This window comes from Fringilla coelebs, assembly GCF_963513975.1.
Source record: "Fringilla coelebs genome assembly, chromosome: 3".
NCBI lineage: Eukaryota > Metazoa > Chordata > Aves > Passeriformes > Fringillidae > Fringilla > Fringilla coelebs.
This window is the reverse complement of record NC_140030.1, coordinates 64,013,802-64,034,272: the sequence shown is the minus strand read 5'-3', so window position 1 is coordinate 64,034,272 and position 20,471 is coordinate 64,013,802. Positions and strand designations below refer to the sequence as shown.

General features: G+C 44.3%; 1 protein-coding gene across 1 annotated transcript; it reads right to left on the bottom strand.

The window, feature by feature from the left end:
* Nucleotides 1–10,769: 10,769 nt before the first annotated feature.
* On the bottom strand, nt 10,770–13,553 carry CITED2 (Cbp/p300 interacting transactivator with Glu/Asp rich carboxy-terminal domain 2). The gene is made up of 2 exons (XM_084202289.1): nt 13,365–13,553; nt 10,770–12,726 (listed from the first exon to the last, which is right to left on the bottom strand). The coding sequence occupies exon 2, from the start codon at nt 12,717–12,719 to the stop codon at nt 11,997–11,999; it is 723 nt and encodes a 240-aa protein (XP_084058415.1). The 5' UTR covers nt 12,720–12,726; nt 13,365–13,553; the 3' UTR covers nt 10,770–11,996.
* Between the last annotated feature and the right edge of the window lie 6,918 nt (nt 13,554–20,471).

Sequence of the window (20,471 nt, the reverse complement as noted above, 5' to 3'; positions counted from 1 at the left end):
CTTTAAAATGCCGGTAGTATGTTGGTCAAGGTTGAGTTATAGAGAAGAAATTATCTATTACGGCATGATAATGTAGACAATTATTTTGTAAAAGGTACTTGTCTTTGTCTTTTCCTCCCTTTTCTAAATCCTTCCATTTGCTAGTAATGTTCACTGCATCAGTTTCATCATCAATATGTATCGTTTATTTTAGATTGCTGCTAGAACTGGCTTATAAAAATTAGAAATGGGAAAGACTCATTAAAGGCTCAGTCCTGCAGCTGCTTCATGTGTGAAGCTGTCATTGATTTCCCAAACAGCACCTGCTTGTGAGCAGCAGAGAGAATAAAGCAAATTAGAAATTGAAGGCTTGAATCTCCCAGCTGTGTGAACTGTATATGGGCAGGAAAGCATCTCATAATTGGAGCCAAGCATCTTTCTCTGGAAAAGTCCAAACTCTGCTGATAATCATAAGAAAACTGAGGGCAAAGGGGGCTGAACAACACTGAGGTTATGACTAACCTGTCTGGGAATACTGGAGGAAAGATTAGGGCCTGACACAATGAAAATGACACAGATTAAGATAAATGATGCTTGGAAATCAGAGGAACATTTGTGGTGAAAGATAAAGATCTGTAGAACGAAGCGGGAAAATAAGAGACCGTGATGGTGAAATAAGTCCTAATGAAGATCTTATTTTATAGGATAATGATAGGGTGGACAATGAACTGTTAGTTCAGAAGGAATGATCCTGTGATCAGCAGAACTGGCAGCACTACCCTGTGATGTCTAAAACTGCTGCTGATGTAAACACCAATGACCTATTTTAAGGCATGCATGGAAGGAGAATCACTACATGGAGGATGCAAAAGGATGCAAGAGGTATATTGGCACTGGCAGATCAGAACTGTGAAATGGTGTCAACTGGACTTTTTCTAAGGGTTTTCTAGCTATGCAGAAGCACCTTATTAAACATAACATTTGTGGGACCAAATTAATAAAGGAGAAAAGAGAACCAAAGAGATGAAAGGACGAATAAAGAAAAGAGCAGGTGAGAGTGACCTTCATATTTTACTAAGCTGAAAGACAAATACAGGAGGTAGCACCAATGTCCCCAGCTTGTTAGAATATAGTAAATCTTCATTCTGTGTACATAAAAACCTGTGCAAGTCATATGTATTAGGAAAGGCAGTTTGGTCTCTAATTTAGATCCTGGACTTGAATAGGAGTATACAGAGAGATACAAACATAATATTTAGCCTTAGGTATCTTCAGATGTGTCTCCAAAACGCTATTACTATGAATTTAAAGAGTTGTTTTACCTCTAACAGCGTGCTAAAGGAGAGGATGGGTCAGATCTCAGTGCTTTTCAATAGCCTCAGAGCAGTTATGTAATTTGAGACTCTTAAACTATTTGGAGTATGGGGAATTGCTGAACAAAGGGAAGAAAATTAACTATTTAGCTCCCCACCTGGAATCAGAGAGAACAATTCTAGCTTGGAAACTCATCATCAGGCAATCTGTAATATTGTCTGTGTTTCTATAACATTGCAAGATATATCACTAATTACTGTTTTCTTCTGTGGCTTCCAGTGTTTTCCAGTTGCGTAGTAGCTTGCATGCAAGATTGTAATATAACCTTTTAAGTAACTTCAACATCAAGCAGCAGTGAACTGCAAAAAGCACATTGCACTCATTATTTGAAAGGGTAAACTGAGACACAAAGTGTTACACGTTAACGCACGATAAATAAGGACTTACCCAAGGTCATGCAGATGGGAACAAGATGTGCTCAGATTCTTTTCTACTTTAATTGTGGCATGCTTGCTTAATACAGGAGGACCAGAGTTGCATACTTAGAGTGAAAGGGAAGTCCACCTCACAAAAATGTTCTGTCTCTGTGTGCTTTATGTGCCTTCACTTTCTGCAAAGGGTTTACATAGATTGAAAAATTCATGTGCCCTGTCCAGTCAGCTTGAGCAAAGATGGTCTAAAACCCACATTGGTTTAAACAAAGGAGGGCTGTTAGGTAAATATAGGACTGCAGGGCCTAAATGTTAACCAATCAAATCTATTCCTCTACAAAGGAACTGTAGTCCACATGACCAAGGAAATAAGTAATTTTGATTTTCATTAAATTTAAAAAAAAAAAATCTGTGAGATCTCAGAGAAATTTCAGAGGTTGTGACTATGACAACCCACACAGGAGAATGCAAATAAAATCACAGGACTGTAATATCATTATTCTAATGACTAATAAATATTACCTTTTTTCAGTTTGTTTTCCTTCCCCCTCATCATTTGATTTTTCATCTGTCTTCCCTGTCTTGTAAGATAGACAGTGAGTAAATCACCAGAGCCAGCATTCTGTTATATGATTGTGCTTTCCTGGTGCAGTAGGCTCCTACTGTCTGGTTGTACTTCCAGGTTTCTCAGTGTTGGCTTCTGTGCCATAATCTTTTCTTTCTAGATAAGCTAGCAGAGCAGGCAAGAAGGATAGTCACAATTCATATGACTGTGGACTGTTTTACCAACCAAAAAATAGAAAAAAAAAATAAAGCCAGTCTTTAGTCCTATACTTTCTCACTTATTTGCCAGTCACAAAGAGGAAAAGATTTTGGAGGGCCCACCAATCAGTAAGGCCCCCAGAAACCTCCTTTGTGCCATCCAACAGCAAGCAAGGAGAAAATACAGTTCTTTTGAGTCTTGTTTTCTCTGTATTCTCTTTCCTTTTATGTCACCAACTAAGGTTTGACTAGCTGGGTCCTTGTGAGGCTCTACCAATTTCTAAGTCCTGTTCCATGACCCAGTTTCTTCATAGACCATCAGGTGTCAAGGATACCCACAGATCGTCAATCTTCTACATAACTTTCATCAACAAAGTGGAACAAGAAAGTCATGCAGCATTTCAGCATGATCACCAGCCTCAGGCTACAAACACTGAGGAATCATGAATCTGGTAACTCTTGGCACAAGGAGGCGTAAGCTGGCAACTCGCCTTTCTAAAGGAAAGTACAAAATCTCCCTGATAACAATGGATGCTTTACTGGCAGTGGAAATTGGTTTGGATGTTAAATATTATATACACATATGTCTTTACTTTTTTAGCAGAACAACCAAAAACCAGAAGAGTCTATACCCTGTAGATGTGACATACATGAAAATGATTCATGAATGTAGTTAAGCTTCCTTAAAAAGCAACATGCAATTTCCTTACAATGAAAGAGGCTGACCAAAGCCACTGACAAGCACTTTGGAGCTGCTCATTTTTGTGAGGGAGGAAAAAAAATTTAGGAAAATATTAGTCAATCACATTTCCATCTCCTTTCCTTCTCAGTAGTTAAAGACCACCTGCTACAAACACCTCAAAACTAAAAAAGAAGACATTTTCAAGTTTTTTCACTTTAGGCTGAGGAAAAAGCTAATCATAAGGTCACAGTAGTTCTTTATCAGAATGATTTTAACAGTAACAAACCCCAGTAAGTTAATATGGATCAGAACGTTCTCTAATCCATTCTTGACCCAAACAACACTTAAAGGTTATACTCAAATATGTGACACTATAGTTGAATTAAGTTAATGAGAATATCAGATAGACTCTCAGTCATCACAGTGATTGCGAATTCTGATGTAATCTGAAATTCCCACTGTTACACAAGGTGTTGGAGAGGATGGCTCATGTCTGCATCTGCAGTGCTGTGCTCAATCCACACTTTAACTTGATCCAGCAGTGTCTCCAGCAACACCACTCCAGACTCTGAAGAAGGACTGAAAAGACCCAAGACTAAGCTACACCACTATGGTATAATCTGACCAAGCAACATATAGTCCTCCTAAAATGAATAATGTCTTCTGAGCACTTTTAGGCCCACTGATTCTGGCGGGGTGACTTTGGAGGAGCTGAAGTAACTACATTAAACTAAGAATATGCTATGTAGTTTTGGCATAAAGTACTACCTGCTCTCCAAAAAGGATCCCAAGGCTATGGCTATACTGGATAAGCCATCAGTCAGGCTTTGAGTTTTGACTGGGACTTAACTGACCAAGCAGTTGCCTAGGTCAGAACTGGATTCAAAGATCACTAATCTAGATATTGGTTATAAAGCATATCTGGAAAAATATCACAGGTGAATAATGAAGTTAAGTCCTGTTAATCTTTACAATTCAAGACCACTGTCTGTTGAAAGCTAAACATAAAAACCCAAAACCAAAATCAACTACAAACAAAAAAACCTCACCAAAAAAACCCCCAAACAAACCCACAACCAAAAAAAAAAAAAACCCAAACAAACAAAAAAAACCTAAAAGAGAGAGAATAGAATGTAACTCCTGAACCTTGCCTTATCTACAATCACAGTTATGAGAATGCCATTCAGGGCAAAGCTGTTATGTACAATAAGAGCTGGAGAGATCTGAAAGAGAGGCAAGGAAGAAAAGTAGTCTTCGTTCCTTCCTCAGGCCAAAATACTGAGAGCTGAGCTTTGGAATTTAGAAGTGCTCTGCTTCACTGATTCCTGTGGAGCCAATCTTGCCCTTTAAACACACACCTTGGTAACAGAGCTTGGGGGAAAACAACACAGTCCTCTAATAAAGGACTTCATTGCTTGCAATATTTATGTCTAAAACCATGTCCAAAAGACCCCTGGACTAAGAGGTTTAGGTTAAAGGAATCAGTCTAGTAGAGTCGCTGTGTGCATTAATCTAATTTTTGTGAAGGCATTGTGGGATTGCCAAGAAGCAATTCTTGCACTAGGTAAAGGCTCTGCTCCATAAGCATCCATCACTACTCATTCTGACTACATTCATTCAGTTAAAATGTATACGATAAATCAAATTAAAAGACTGCTCTTTTAAATACTTTAATCAATAAGAAAGGCAAGGCTTCAGCTACACCTAGCTACAAGCTCCCAGTACTGCAGCCTCTCTGCAGCACTGTGACAGCGAGGCTTTATCTGTCGTGGTAAATGACTACTGCTCCGGTTCAGTACAGAAACTGTGAATTGAAACTAAGCACCTCCAAGTAAGTATCAACAATTTAAACAGCTCCTTGTAAAAATCTGTCTGATTATCTGTGCATTGGCTCTTTCACATAAAGTGCTTAATTAAAAATGTCAGGCAAGGTCTCAAAAGGTGACAGCTCAGACAGAGACCAAGAAGTGAGGCGATGGGATGGCAGGATGCCCTGCAGCAGGTCCCTCTCTGCGAAGCCAGGGTCGGGGCAAGATCCCTGTCAGAGGCTGCTCTTTTCCTTATAGGGCAAAGTCACAAGGTGACTTGTGACAGACCAGCTGTCCCCCCACAGCCATCCCAAGGCACTGCTGCAATAATGCACCGCACTGGCTGACTGTGCATCCCAAAGCAAACACGCTGCTGCCCCAAGCCCTTTCAATGGTTACATTTGCCCTGATTAAACCGGAGTGAGGACATGAGGAAGCACAAGGGCTGTGGTGCTTCCTGGCCACTGAAGGAGTCCCACCAGACAAAGCTGAGATAGTGTATTACATGGGATTTAAGACGACAGGAGGTGGTTTTTAGAAGCACCACTGAGCACAGGCTTCAAGCCCTTCCTTTGGCTACAACACTTTCCAGTGTGACAACTGATGGGAATGGGACAACTGATAGGAACAGGACTGCTCCCTACTCACAGTTCAGCAGCAGGGACATGCATCTTGTGTCCACCCTCAAGAGCAGAGAAGCTGGTGCTCAAAACTGCAGGCTTCATTGTCTCCATCCAGCAGCAGCTTTGCTCACTTACATTCACCTAAGAAAATTCACGTTTTTCATGTAAATAATGGTCCGTGAAGAAGGTTAACATGTCAATACCTCATGTTTTCTCGAATTTTCCACTTTTCTGGCATACAGTGTTATGCTTTTTCAGACATGATGAGCAAAACCAACCTGTCCTGACCACCCCACTGATAGGCACCAGTTCATAGCATATGGTTAAGGCTTTATTGGTCTTCAGACTTTTTCCCTAAAACTTTCTGTGTGGTGGTCACTAATTTTTTTTTGTCTGCTACTAAGAAAGACTTTATATTCATCCCCATACCTATATGAACATTTCCCTTCATCTCCTTCTTGGGTCACACACTAGCCTTAGTGCAGCCTGCTGATAAGCAACCTGAAACATAATTATATAACCCTTATAATCCTATAAGGAACCTAAAATATAACTATTTCATTTCTGTACAAAGCAGATGTGTGCAGAAGCTTGGTGTCTTTTTCCATGATTGGGAAGTCCTCGGAATTCATTTCTGTCTTCAAATACATACTCTACTTCATGTAAAGTTGATGGAGGGCATATAACTGTATGAGGTTTGTAGACAGAGATAATATCACTTATTAGACCAAATAATGTAACTTGAAGTAAATAGAAAAGATTTTGAGTATCAAGCCTTTAAATACTTATCCTGGCAGAGAGAGAGAGAGTGGAATCTCAAATACTCTGTGTTACTTGTGTTTGAATAGCAGCAGATAAGACATTTTATATACTCTCAGAAATGTCCCCATCTCCTGCACAGTGCACTAGTGCTAGCAAAGAAGCCTGCAGCAGAAAACTCACAGGGCAATTCTTAGGAGGCTCTGGGTCAAAATTGCCCTCAGCATCTTATGCTCCTCTTACAATAAGCATCTGCTCAATAATTAGCTTTTGAGCTTAAGAAATGCTGTGTACTGGCACTAATAACTTCAGGCACAGTTTTAGGAACTTCACAATTCTGAAAGTTTCTTTTATTTTATTTTTACTGCTTATAAAATAGGCAATATGTTGCCAAATGAACACTCCAGTAGAGAGAGATAACAAGATGGTCCAGTGAAAGAAAAAGGTGTGAAAAGTGGTTAGCATTTCACGAAGACCAAGAAGGTGGAAAATGTTTTGCTTGGTTTTAATATGGTAAATAAGTCTTTCAAAATCTGTTTCAGGCCTGTGATCAAATTGGCCCTCTGTAATTTTTTAAGAGGGGGAAAGGCACAGCAGATGGAAAGGGACTGAACCAACTCTATTAAAAACCTGGTGTTGCAATTTTTTTCTAAAATGAGGCAAAGAGAGTAACAGAGAACCTACGGTAACAGCAGCTCATCTGTTCAGTCACTTGATGTATCTCTTTATTGTTGCAGTTACTCAGACTCAGCTTTATCTTGCGCGTGAGCACAATAGTGACACCATATTGAAATGTGTAAATATATTTTCATAAACTATGTAAAACACCTCCTCTTTACTGACAAAATTATGCACTTAGAATACATGAAATCCTGAGAAAATGCTGCTGCCTTGGGTTCCAAATTCCTCTGATTCCTCATCTGAGTTTTATTGCACGTGCACTGTTATCTGACAAATATATCTGCCAGACTATTTAAAAAATACTTTGTCTTATCATTTAAACAGCTCCTGTCAATGTTACCTAGTCCTTGTTCACACTGCCATCCCTATGAGCGATGATACAGAAATAGATCTGGCTAAGGTCTGTGTGTGTAGCCCAGATCCGTAACATTGGCATTTCTTATTCCTGTCTCCACTAAACCTAAACTATTTTTGAAGAAATGAAAACTTCAAAAGGGACAGCTGCAGGGTCAGGGACAAGAACTGCTTTTTTGGACTTCATTTCCCTCCGCTCAGTGCTTGTGACCCACGATTTTGCTGGTGTTTCTGATACAAGGGTATATTGTCCGTATTGTCCCCTTGGGTACCAGCTCACACGTTAAGCCCTGGTGTGCCACGCAGTCAGGAGGAAACAGAGGCAGAGGGCAGGAGGAAGAGGGCAGGAACAAGGTCGGAATAGGATGACTCCCATAGCCAGATGTTGATGCAGAAGTCACCTATGCCCTGAAGAACTGCTTCTGTGGAGCTCCACAGACACAAGCCTTTGGCTGAACACCAGCGATGCACAGGGCTTTGTATCCAACTGAGTGCGGAAAACATCTCCCTGGGGAAAAAGTTAAAAAAAAAAGAAGAGTGACTAAAAAATGAAACAAATGAAAGGAACTCCGTAAATCCAGATGTTGGAATTTTCCAATCCCCCTAGCAAGACAAGATAAGCAGGGGATAATCCTTGTTTATATAACTTTTTTTTTTTTACTTTTAAGAATTTTTTTTTAATAAAACCTGAGACCAACAGGCATGTTTTCACCAGGTGTGTGTGCTTCTCTAACAAATCCGCACCGAGAAATTTCGCTAGGGCCCGCACCCCCTCGGGCGGGGTGCTGGGGAGGGTCTCCGTCGGCGGGCACGGCTCTCCTTCCACGGCTCTCCGGGGGACCCTCGGGCAGGGCAGTGACGAGCCCTCGGCCGGCTGCCCTGGCTGAGAGCCGGGCCCCTCCTGTGTCCCGGCAGGCCTCGTTGCGGGCCCCTGGCCCCGCACAGCCCCCGGCGCGGCGAGGACGGAGGTTCCCGGCTCGGGGCGGCCCTCGGCCCCCCGCCCTCAGCGGGCCGGCGCAGAGCGCGCTGGCGCCGCCGGGGGGCGCGCTGGCGCCGCGGCCGCCCCGCGCAGGTGGCTGAGGGGCCGGGCCGGGCCGGGGTTGCCGCGGCGCCCGCGGCCCTGGCGGGCAGCGCCCGAACCCTTCGGCGAGCGGGCAGCTGCCCCTCCTGCGGCCCCCAGCCCAGCGCCCACCCGGGAATTCTCGACTCCCGGGGAACAAGGACGAGGACGGCGTCAATCTGTGCCTGATTTCCCACCGAGCGCGCGTTGCGTGGCGGGCCGGCTTAGGGCTGATCTCCCGTCCAAATAAAGCAGCGCGTCTATTTATGGCCGTGGCTTAAAGAGGAGCAGATCTCATGTACCATGTTGGAAGTTCTTGAAAAACAGCCAACGTACAGAGGTCAAGTTTCCTGTACTGACAGCAACTTAGCGGGATGCGAGATGGCAGTGTCCTTCGTGAGGAGCTGAGAACTGGGTCACTGTGCATCCTTCACTAATCGCTGGGTTCCAATTATAAATTACTTTAGTCTATTTGGAAGCAGTGTGGAGGAGAGAGAGAGAATCTACTTGAAAGCCTGTTACTGCCTCAGCCATGGGAGCCAGTAGAAGCATTGCCAAGGGGTTCATGTCAGCAAGATGAGGGTCAGGCCCCCAATATTGCTCAGTAGATGATATAATGAATAAAAAATATAAGCACTTGTGGTATCCACTGGGATCTGACTCTTCATTAAAAATTAAGGGACAAGGCGGACAATATGATTGTTTGGCAAATTTCCCCAGGGTCTACTTTTAAGAAATCATAAAACCCCTTAGCGATGCCTTGCCCAAAGCCAGTGCTTTCTGTAGCTGCTGTTACACAGGGGCAGCAGCTCTCAGTTTTGCACGGAGTTGTACACAAATAGACTCTACCAGTATGCCCATGGAACTGCCTACTCTTGGAAAATCTTGCATGGAAGGATTTAATGTTGACAGACTTAAGTAGTGATGTCTCAACTGTGAAGAATCTGTTGTTTAACCAACTTTATGAAGCAAAAGTGCCTGTCATTAAAGTGAGAGTATTCCCTTTGGTTTTAGAAGATCATTGAGGCTTTAAACATCTATGCAATTTGGTATGCACATAATTTGATAGTCTGTTTTACAAGAAGTTGATTAGAATCAGAAAAATCACCCTCCCTAACTCCCGCAGAAGAGGGCAATGAAATGTGCGCAGATCAAACAGCCTTAAAATGGAAAAAGGATTTATATAGTGGCAAATTGGGCAATGGCTCTTAAACTACAGCTGTATTCTTCTAAACAGTCTTTTACATTATTGGTGAGTTGGTAAGTTATGACTTACTGTCATTTGATGTAAAATTTACTGTCATAAAACATTAACAATCACTGGCTGAAACCAGAAGGTTGCTTTTTTTAAATTCTTGGTATTGAGTTTTCTAGGAATGGACTGTCACTGCCTGCAGAGTGCGTTTTTGTCATCTCAGTTTTTCCCAGAAGCATACACCTCCTTCTTTTTACCTTTGCTAATACTTTAATATTTACTTTTTTCTCGTCCATAAACGTGTTAGCTGCTTTGTGTCTGTAAGGCAAAGAAGGACAAGTATCACTTTTCTCACCAGCTGGGCCAATCTTAGAAATAGTAATCACTTTAATTTCCCAGCTTGATTCAAAACACTGCTATTTACACTCCCATTGTGTGGTGATATCCTCCTGTTTACGTGACCAGGTTTAAAATTTAACTGCATCCACCATGCTGTTTTTCTTCCTAATTCAGAAGACAAGGATTAAAAAGTAAGCAAAAAGAAGGCTCAGTAGTACTGCTACTCTGTCGAACTTGGGAAGCATGGCTAAACAGGATTACATGTATTATTAGGGTCCTGATCCCACAGCCCTCACCAAACTAATAACTTGTGCAGGAGCTTTGCCAAAGGCCAAGTGAGGGCAGAAGGCAGCAACAGTTGGCACTAAATGTCAGCTGCCTTAAAATAATGGGCATTTTTCTCCAAAATAGTTTAAGTAGACCTGTATGGTTTTGTGTCAGTGGCTTCAGTTGGCAGCAGTTTCTGGGGGAGGGGGGGTCAGAGATGTCCCACTGTGGAGTACTTCAATACTATATTCCCCTTCTCTCAAGTCACTGGAAACGAAATGAAACTGGTTCCAGTGTCACTCAGATCTGGATTGAGGCAGCAATATCCTGTGTTACCCTGTAAGAGAGAGGCAGAGGGTGACACCCACCACCCTCCCTTCCCACGTTACAAACACTTTTTACATAGCTCTTCCAGGTGAGATAACAAATATACAAAAGAACAAAGTCTACTATATAAATGAAAGCAGATTTATAAAATTACAAGTTTAATAGATAAATATAATAAATACTTTATGCATCATAACTCTGGACAACTACATTTAAAGCAAGTATGTTGGCAAGTCACAAAAAAAGTTGCGCCCTCGGCAACTTTATTTTTCAGAAAACCACACTGACAGGCATATTACAATGTAACGCATGAGGCTTTATGCTGTAAGTATGTTCAAATCCCGCTCACCTACCGAGTTCACCATGACATATATATGGGTGTAGTGTACTTTCTATCTTGGAATGTCTTTTTGCACACCAACACGGTTGTACAGATAGATGTTATGTTCTACTTACCAGGGACAGTGGGGAAGAGTTTTGAAGAAAAATACTGGTAAATGACTTCTAGAAAAACTAAAGCATTTCTTAACTTTTTATTGACATTGGCAAATTAAAATAGAATAAATTAACAATATTTTCTCAAAAAAATGTTTTGTACAAAAATACTGTCAAAATTTCCTGAAAAGCTTTCAACACAGTAGTATCTTTTCATGTACTGAATAAACTATATTAGCACAGTGTCAAAACGCTGAAGACAGAAACAAAATTTAAAAAAAAAAAAAATCTGTGAAATGTTTGCCACTAGTCAACATTCCATCCACACCATATTATTGTCTGTACATATGGGGGAGGGGGACTGGGTAGCAGACTTTTTAAGAAACAGTATTACTTTTCCTGATCTGGAAAGGTTTGGCCCACATCTGTTAAGCTTCCAGTTTAGCGTATTCAGAAAAAAAAAAAAAATTAGTCTGCACTGCAATGCATAGTTAAAAATTAAGCAAGATGGCAGCTTTTGTGCAGTAGTGTCTGCCCTTCAAAGTTCATGCAACCAACTAATGCAATTTTTTCCCTGTTCACTCAGAATTTGAATGCAGTTCAAGTCACTGGAAATCATAGTTTACAAAATCCACAAGATTAAGCAATTTGCCAAGATTAATATCTAACAGTCCGGCACTGTGGGAATTCTGGGCATGTTACTGTGAGGAAATTAAGAGTGGGAGGTCGGGAGGGGGGCAACCAACATAAAAAGGCAGAGTTCGCTAGATATTATTACTACAGGAGGGGAGGTGAGTGACAAAGCTACAAAAAGAAAAAAAAAAAAGTGGCAGCGATTAAAAAAAAAAAAAATTATACAAGCGCATAGTTGACTCTGCTTTCCAGATTCTCACCTTTTCAAGCCCTGAAAAGTGAGACACCGTGTCTAGGGGAATGTTTTCATTCGCACCGATAAAAGTCCTTTGTTTGTTTTAAATGAATCAGCAGCTCACCCTGCTGGGCTGCTGTTTGCAAACGAAGTCTGTCATGAAGTCAAACTCGTTCTGTCCCAACCACAGCTCGGGAAGCTCCTTGATGCGATCCAGCCCCATTTCGATGACTAAGGACATGAGGACCTCCTCGTCGATGAAGTCCGTGTCTATGACATTGGGCGGCAGCATTGCCGCGGGGACGTGGGGGACGGCGGGCGGCAAGCCGCTGCCGCCGCCGCCGCCGTGCTTGGGGTTGCAGTCCCTGAAATGCTGCTGGCTGCCGCCGTTCAGCTGGTGGCTACCGGGGTGCAAGTCCGGCATGTAGTGGCTGTGGGGGTAGGGGTGGTGGCTGAAGTACTGGTTGTTCAGCTTCTGGAGCTGCATGCTGGCGCTCAGCTGTCCTCCCGGGCTGGCGACGGGGGGGGCCATGAACTGGGAGCCGCTGAAGCGGGCGGGGGGCGGCATGCTGCCGGCCGGGTGCCCTCCGCTCACGCTGCCCGGCCCCATGGCGTGCCTCACCCCGCTGCTCGCGTTCATACTCCCAGCTCCGTAATGTATATGGTCGCCCATCAGGGCGCTGAAGGCGTGCTGCTGCGGCGGCTGCTGCTGCTGGTGGTGGTGATGGGGGGTGGGAAACTGCCCCATGCCCATCCGATGCGCAGGGTGGTGGTGGAGCCCGCCGGATCCGTCGGGGAATCGCCCGTGGTTCATGGCCATCATGTGGTCTGCCATGGCTCACCTGGAAAGTTAGGTTGTGAATATATTAGGAAAATACACCCTCCTCGGACATCCAGCCGCTCTCTCCCGGACCAGCTGCATCTGCCTGGCCGTGACAGAAATTACTTCGCTGGTCCTGCAGTCCTCTCTCCTTCCCGGTGGAGGGAATAATAATAATAAAAAAAAAATCTCCCAAAAATCTACAGTGGCTCCACCATGGAGTACAAAAGGAAAAAATAGGAGAGCCCGCGGAACAAAAATCCCGGTGCCCTCCGCTAATCCGGCGGGCAGCACGCATTCCCACTCCAAGTCGCGCATACCTATCGGCGGGGAGCGTCGCATTCGGCCACCGCCGCCGCCTCCCGCACGCTCTGGAGCCGCCCAAGCCCCCCGGCTTCTCCCTCGAAGGCAGCAGATTCCCACGGCACTCTCGCTAACTTGAGCGGAACAAGCAAAGAATTGGCAAGTCCCACCTAGCCGCTGTCAGCAACTTTTGGAATTAAGTCCCAATTATTTTGGTGAAAATACGGTAACGAACAGATAAGGACATGAAGCCAAGCAGCTGAAAAACACCTTTCCTCGCGTGTTTATACAGTCACGTTTTTCCTGTTGCACACAAAAGGGACACCCGGCACCAGCCACGAGAACCGCCGCACTCACCTCCCGGCTTCTTTCTTCCTCTCCTTCAAAGGTGGCGGTGGAATCAGTCAGCGAGAGTCACCCAGCATAGAGAGGGCTTCTCCGGCTCCCTCTCCCCGGCGCTGACGTGACCGGCGCCGCGATCGCTGCCGCAGCCCCGGAGCTGGTTCTCGCCCCTCCGCGAGGCGCATCGGCACTTGCCAACAATGAGCTGTGTTCCTTACACGGCTTTGGCCGCGGCTAATATAGGATTTCAGAAGGGAGGAGCAAAACCCTTACAGGCAACCAGAAGTAAAACCTGGAGCAAGCGGGGCGGGGGGAGGGAAAAGGGGGGGAAGAAAAGGGAAAAAAACCTCTGAACACCCAACACCCAGAGCGCGGGCGCAGGCAGCGGGGCACACGCGTGTTCGGAGACACGCGGGAAGGGGCCAAGGCGGCTCGGGAAGGCACCGCGCACCCCGCGCTCAGCGCCTCCCCCGGGAACAAAGCGGGGCTCCGTGGCGGGGCGGCAGGAGCGGCACCCCGCGCACCCCCCGCACCCCGCAGCCGCTCTCCCGCCGCCCACGGCCCCGTCCGGCCCCGCGCCCGGGCATCGCCGCTGCCCCTTGCGCCCCGTCCGGTCGTGTCGCTGCAGCGCGGCGGCCGCCGACACGCGTGGGACTGAGAGCTCCGGCAGCGCTGCCCGGGCAGGGCGAGGTCCATCCCTCCGGCGCCGCCGTGGTGCAGGTGCCCGGATCCGCCGGCGTGAGGCCCCAGAACCCGCGTGGGCGTCCATGGGGCCGGCCCCTCCCCCGGAGCCGAGATCCGAAATCCACCTTTTTCCACAAACACGGGAGCCGTATGCGGGAGGTGTATGTGGGGATACCGGCACCCTCCTCACTTCCCACGTCCCTCCATCTCCTGTTTTTTGCCCGCTGCCCCCCGGGATGTGCAGGGCGAGTGCCCACCCACTCTTGCCCTTGGCCGGTGTTGTGGGGTTTATTACAGTTATTTACGATTGTTTCCATTGGAATGGCAAAAAAACCCCGGAACATGCGGGCTTCGGGTGGGCACACGCTTTGCACGGGCAATCGCCCTGGCTGGGCACGTCCCCTGTCGCTCCCCCTGCCCGGCAGAGCCATGCCTCGCTGCACAGCCCCGGCAAGGACCACGCGTACCCAAGCTGCTCCCCCCCCACCCCCGAGGCCGTCGCTCCTGCCTTTTGCTCCAGATCCACCAGCTCCTTTCTGAAGGGCAGCCATGCTGTCCTTCAAGTAGCCGGGAAGAGCTGAGGGGCTGGGGGAGGCTTGCCACAGGGAACTGCTGGATGGTGGCCCACTTTTCCACAGTGCCTTTGCCTGGCTTTCTGCTTCCGTGTTTGTTTTTCTTCTTGGAGCCGTCTGTGGGCACACAGAGAGGACAGTGATAGGCAGGACACTTCCCCGGCACAAAGAATTGTGAATATGAGGTCAAGACGGCCATGGCGTAGGCTGAGATGGGGTTTCTGCTCCTCCACGTGCTTTGCAAGGATGCAGCACAGTGCAGGAGGGCCTCCCTGGGGAGGCACAGGTGAGGCAAATGGGATGCTTCAAGAGGCTCTCCATGTGGCAGTGTCTTGCCCCCTTTTGGGCCGGCCAGGTTCTTACTTGGCTGCAGTGACTTATAAAACCTAAAGGATGGTTAGCTCTGCCTCCATCTCAAGGAGAGACAAGGCAGAGCTGGGCTCCTGGATGCACTGAGGTGATGGATGAGTGTCTCTGTGTGGCTGGTGCAATCCTTTGGCAAAGCCACATGGGCAGATGGCAGTGGTTGGGCAGACATGGGATACCAGGAAAATACCTGGCTGATGTCTCAGCTGTGAGGGACAAAAGGGGTGAATTCAAAGCGCTGGGAGGACAGGAAGCTTTAAAAGTGTGAGTTCCTTCAAGGAAGTTACCTTATCTTGGAGCTCCCTTTCCTGCAGCAGTTAAGTAGGGTGCCCACCATGATTTCACCTTTTGGTCTTCAAATGCATGTCGGTAAATGGATGGGGGAATTGCCACTGAACAGGGATCTCCAACACACTGAGCAGCACTCAAGAAAGCGCTTAGTGCTCAGAAAAGTGTCACAGAAAAGTGACAGTACCTTTCTGGAGTTTTTTCCTTCTCATTGGTGTGCAGGTTTAGCAGGACAAAACAATGAATAATATGAAGATCCGGTTCCATTTGGCAAGTAGTCAGCTGTGTATCATGACAAGTGGTTTGTTTAATGTCACATATCCATGGTGATACTGGTATGCCTTTTTGCTCTCTGGTGCTTTAAATTTGTGATCCATTTTAAAGCCAAGCACACATCGTATCGCTACTCTGCAAATGCCCTTTCCTATTTTCAGCTTTCAGGTGCTGGAAGCTGCCAGCTTGCCAAAGTGAGTTATGGACAATTGGTGCAAGACTGCCAGAAGCAATAGTAGGAAAGTCACAGCCTCCATGATGCTTCACTCATACAAAACATATCTTCAGGTATTTACGGTCCACATACAAAGAATTAGGTGGGATGGTGCTTTCTCCATCAGGGGCTACAGTGGGATCCAGATAAAGCTGAGCAGAGCGGTGCCAGACAAGGCAAGTCTGTCATTGTTTATGGCCATAGCAAAGTGGGAACACAGTCAGTTGGTTGCTTTCCAGGAATTGGCTGGAAGACTTGTGACTGGCAGCTAAGGGAATGCAGGACAAAGCATGAGCCCATCACCACTGAGCTCTCAGGAAACTCTGAATCTCATTTGTTTGCTACTCCTGATCTAAGCCATGGTTATTTAAAGAAATTTTCTCACTCATACTCTTCAGAGTCTTTTGCATATGAGTTGGTTCCTCAGACAGCTAGAAAGCAGGGCACTGCATATCAGGAGAGTGCTGGCGATGGCCAGGGGTGGGAATGAAACCAGCAGGATTCAGAGTTGCTTCTCAAGTGAAGAATCGGAGTAGAGTTGAAAGCAGAATGTGATGGAAGGTCCCATCTAGGACAAGTCACTGAGGAATATCAAACATGACAATGGAAAAGAAAGACAAAAGTGGATCCTCAGTAGAATGTTAACATTTTGGATTGGAAGGCTGGCTTGCAGATGCGGCCCTGCTTACTCCTTCCAGAGTGGAATGTCTGCTGATTGTGGTGAAAGGAGGGAAAGGAAAATCACAAAGGAGACTCCCGGATGGTGTGTTTTTAGATATCTACTGGAAATGTTTAAGCTTGCTAAGTATTGTAATATATCCCTGGAACAAGATACCCAGGACAACAAATTTCGGGGGGGACTTGGATCTTCAAGCCCTTTTTTTGCAACTTTGAAAATGCAATCCCTAACTCTCTGTAACTTGTCTGTCCCAGATGATGGTGGAGGTGAGTTTCTGTGTGTTCCCTCCCACGCTGACACAAAGCAGTCAGGAAAATCCAGGTCAGGACAGCTGCTAGGGTTATCTGATAGGAAATTTTATATTAGAAAGATATCTTGGAAGAAATGCCCTTTCTGTAGAAATGACACTCTGCTATTGAGAAGACAAGCCATGATTTTCTGGCTGCTCTCACATCTGACCTCTTCAAAGCTTTACCTGAGCTACCCACCCTTCTCAGAGGCACCTGGCAGTTGGAATAGATGAGGAAACTGTGGTGCAGGATGTCCCTAGCTCTTTGCTGGATGGCTGTCCCTAGTTTCACTGCCCACCCCGAGGAAAAATGACGAGTTTGTTCCAGATGGGCACCCAGGAAGCAGAGAAATCTTTTTTGGTGTCTCAACATGCCTTTTTATTACCCCCTGGAATTCCCTTTGTGAGAAGGGCAGTTGTTTTTGTTTTTTTTTTTTTTTGCTGTTGGAGTTTTGATTAACAGGGAACTCTGTTTTCTGGGTTACTAAGAGAACTGTTATTCTTATGGGATTGAGGGGAAAGATTGGACACAAGATTAACCATGGGTCTAGTCATGAGATCCTCTGTGTATCCAGGTGGGAAGGAATTATCATGGCAAGTTTGGCTATTGGAACAGCCCTAAAGTCCAGACTATGGCAGAACACATAGGATTAACTCAGTTTACTTAGTTCAATATCAGACATGAGTTTCCTAAAGCTATCACTGCTCCCCTTTGTTGGTCCAGACACTGGGCAGGCATTCCCCAGAGCTGAGCATCTAGACTCCTGTTTCAACAATCTGCTATCCCAGGGAAGGCCACTGTTCAGAGAGGTACCGCGCCTGACATACAGGTGGGAGCCCAAGTATGGATGAGATGACCCACTGGGGATTTCTTTCAGCGGTGGCCTGTATTACCAGGAGTTACTGGAGTGATGTCAAAGCAAATTTGTATTGTATTCCAAAGAGTTGCTAGTAGGAGAAAGTCAGTGGAAATGCAGAGACATAGAATGTGCTATCTCAATTGTATGGGATTATTTTTTTCTTTGACAGGTTAAACCATCTCTGTGCTAGTTGCAAGTGGTTACAGTGCTGAGAACTGAGGTTACAGGTGTGCTTTATTAGCAGCAAATCATTCTGAAAGGAGTTACCCAGGGCAAGGAACTTCCTTGAAGCATTAGGGGATATGTTAGAGGGTTTCACGTGCTTGCATCTCTTGTTGATATGCCAGGAACCAAAGATGTACACATCAAATTGGTGGTCAACATTAAGGAACACCGGCTATGCAAAGTGTGCTGCTCTCTTCCCAAACACTTTTTTTTTTGTTTTGTTAGATGGATCAAGATGTGCCAATATATTTTATTTTGATAACAATGAATGTGGCTTTGCACCCTTTATCTCCATGATCTTATTCATGTGAGAATGTCTTGGCAGGCTCCATTTTTTACCCTTATATGCCCTTTTTGTGCAGTCTTTCAAACTTGTGTGATCACAACTGAGAGTATTCCTTAAGTGTAATTTCACAGCAAGGTATCTTTTTTGAAAAAGTAACTCTGCAAAAATGGGAAATTTTATTTAGAACATTATTTCCTGAAGAGGCACGAGAGGATGTAAATATACTAAAAAAACCACACACATAAGCAAATAATGAATCAAGCATTATTCCATTTGTACATTGTCACACAGAAACCCAACACAGACCTATTCACTACTCTTTATGTTTTGGTATCAGTGGGAACTAGAAATAACAAAAGGAAACATTCAGGTGCTTTTGACAAAGCAGTGGCCGCTTCTGTAGTAAACTGAATAACACAAGCTTCAAATAGAGCACAGAGGTGGAAAGTGGTCACCAGGGCTAGGCTGTAAGAACAAATATTTTTTTTCATTTGGAGACCAAGCCACGTATTAATACTACTCGTTTGGGTCAAGAAAGACTTAATTTTTTTTATTTTAGGAATGAGATGCTTTATTTAATGAAAAATTATTAGAAAGCAGTGTGCATACTTCTAAGTATGTATTAGACCTGGATGAGTACACCTAAAGCGTTTGTTGCATACATTCTGTAATTAATTGAACTGGTAGTTGACAAGTAATTATTTGAAGTCCACTGAATAATTGAAATTTATCATTAGAATGAACTGGAATGCTAAAAAAATAAAAAGATTTATGATTACAAATATAGGGCTCAGTACAGATACATTTATACACATGATTAACAGTCACGTTTTTTGGACAGATCACACAGTACCCTACTCTCTTATATCTGCATACAAACATTCTATTTTAAGTGGGTGAGGCTATTCAGGAAGTAAGATTCTTCTCAGTATGAATAAGGTTGACAAAATCTTAACTTCTCAGACCACCAACCGATCAAATTGACACAACTTATATCCAGCAACTGTCTGTATTGGGACTGGCTTTTCAGATGATCACATCTTTATAGCACAGCAGTCCACTTGAGACACTGATCTATGTGAGTGTCTGGCCTGGAATTTAATAATACCTAAATAAAAATATAATTATATTATTCCATTGATTAAGTCCAGATTGTGTCTCTGCAATTTCAGTATTTCTGACTTGAAGAAAATGTTAGTAAAGTTAACATAATGGTTATTAGAGAAGAGAAATGTTCTGTTGCAATGCTGGACATCAATATAGATATGGATAAGCACGTACTTTGGATGTGCTTATTTGACCTAATGGTATAATTTGCAGCAAAATCTCTCTAAATCACATGATAAATACTGACTTTTGTGATACTACAAGAGTTCTGTATACAGCAAACAAGTGTGTGCAAATATGGTTATGTAGTGTGTAGGAAAGTAGTTGTTTTATATAACCACTATGGTCATTTAGGCTTCTCCAGCAACTTTGCCACTTTAAATTTTTATTTAAAGAAATAGGGAAGTAGTTTAGTCCTGCTCTTGATCATAAAGGGTTACAAGCAGCTGTGGTGTTGGTGTCACATGTCATACATTGTTAGCAGACATTTGCAGTTTCAGTTACATTTTCTCCTTTGATTTGATTATGTTCTTCTCCTAAATGAAATAATTATAATGTGTGTACTGTGTGGTAATGGCAGCACTATCTATTCCAGGCCTTTAGAAATATGCTGCGGGTTCAGGAGAATTTGTAAGCAATAAACCTTCTCATCTAGTTTGTCATTTTAGGCAACTTAGTTTTCATAGACCTTCTCCAGTGGTTTATTTTTTACAAGGATGAAGAATCTGAGAATCATTCCAGTCTGACCTGTCATATCAGTGGATTTTCACTGCCTTTCTTTAGTTGAGAAACTTTTTAGTGCAAAGTTGTATTTTGAGGCTTTATATTCCAAATTTGGTCTCAACTCAATCCAGCACTTCACATAGTCTGTTCTCTGTAACACCAACAGGTTATCTTTGTTTTCTGTGGCAAGGGTTAATCTTGCTCAGACAGGCCATTCTCAGTGTAGAAGATGCCTATCTGTGCTTCTCCCTTCCTGAATGCTCGCTGCAGAGGAGCCTCACTGCTATCCCTCTCAAGATTAGTTACACACTTTCTATGTGGATTACTTCCTGCTTTCCTTCAGCCTTTCATTTCGGTTGGCACCAGCAAATGTTGTTTCCATTTGTGTAAGTAGCTGTTTCGTGGGCCCTAGGATTTGGAAACGACAGACTCAATTCTAGTACGTTTTGAGTTTTGCTCTGAAATATGTACAGTAAGTCTGTCAAACCCCTGAAAAATAATGAAATGTAAACAAAGAAATGTAAATATTCAGAATAGTTTCTATTTCCTAAAACTG

Excerpts from the sequence above, each read along its gene's own strand:
- CITED2 (XM_084202289.1), bottom strand. The coding sequence starts at position 12,719 with ATGGCAGACCACATGATGGCCATGAACCACGGGCGATTCCCCGACGGA.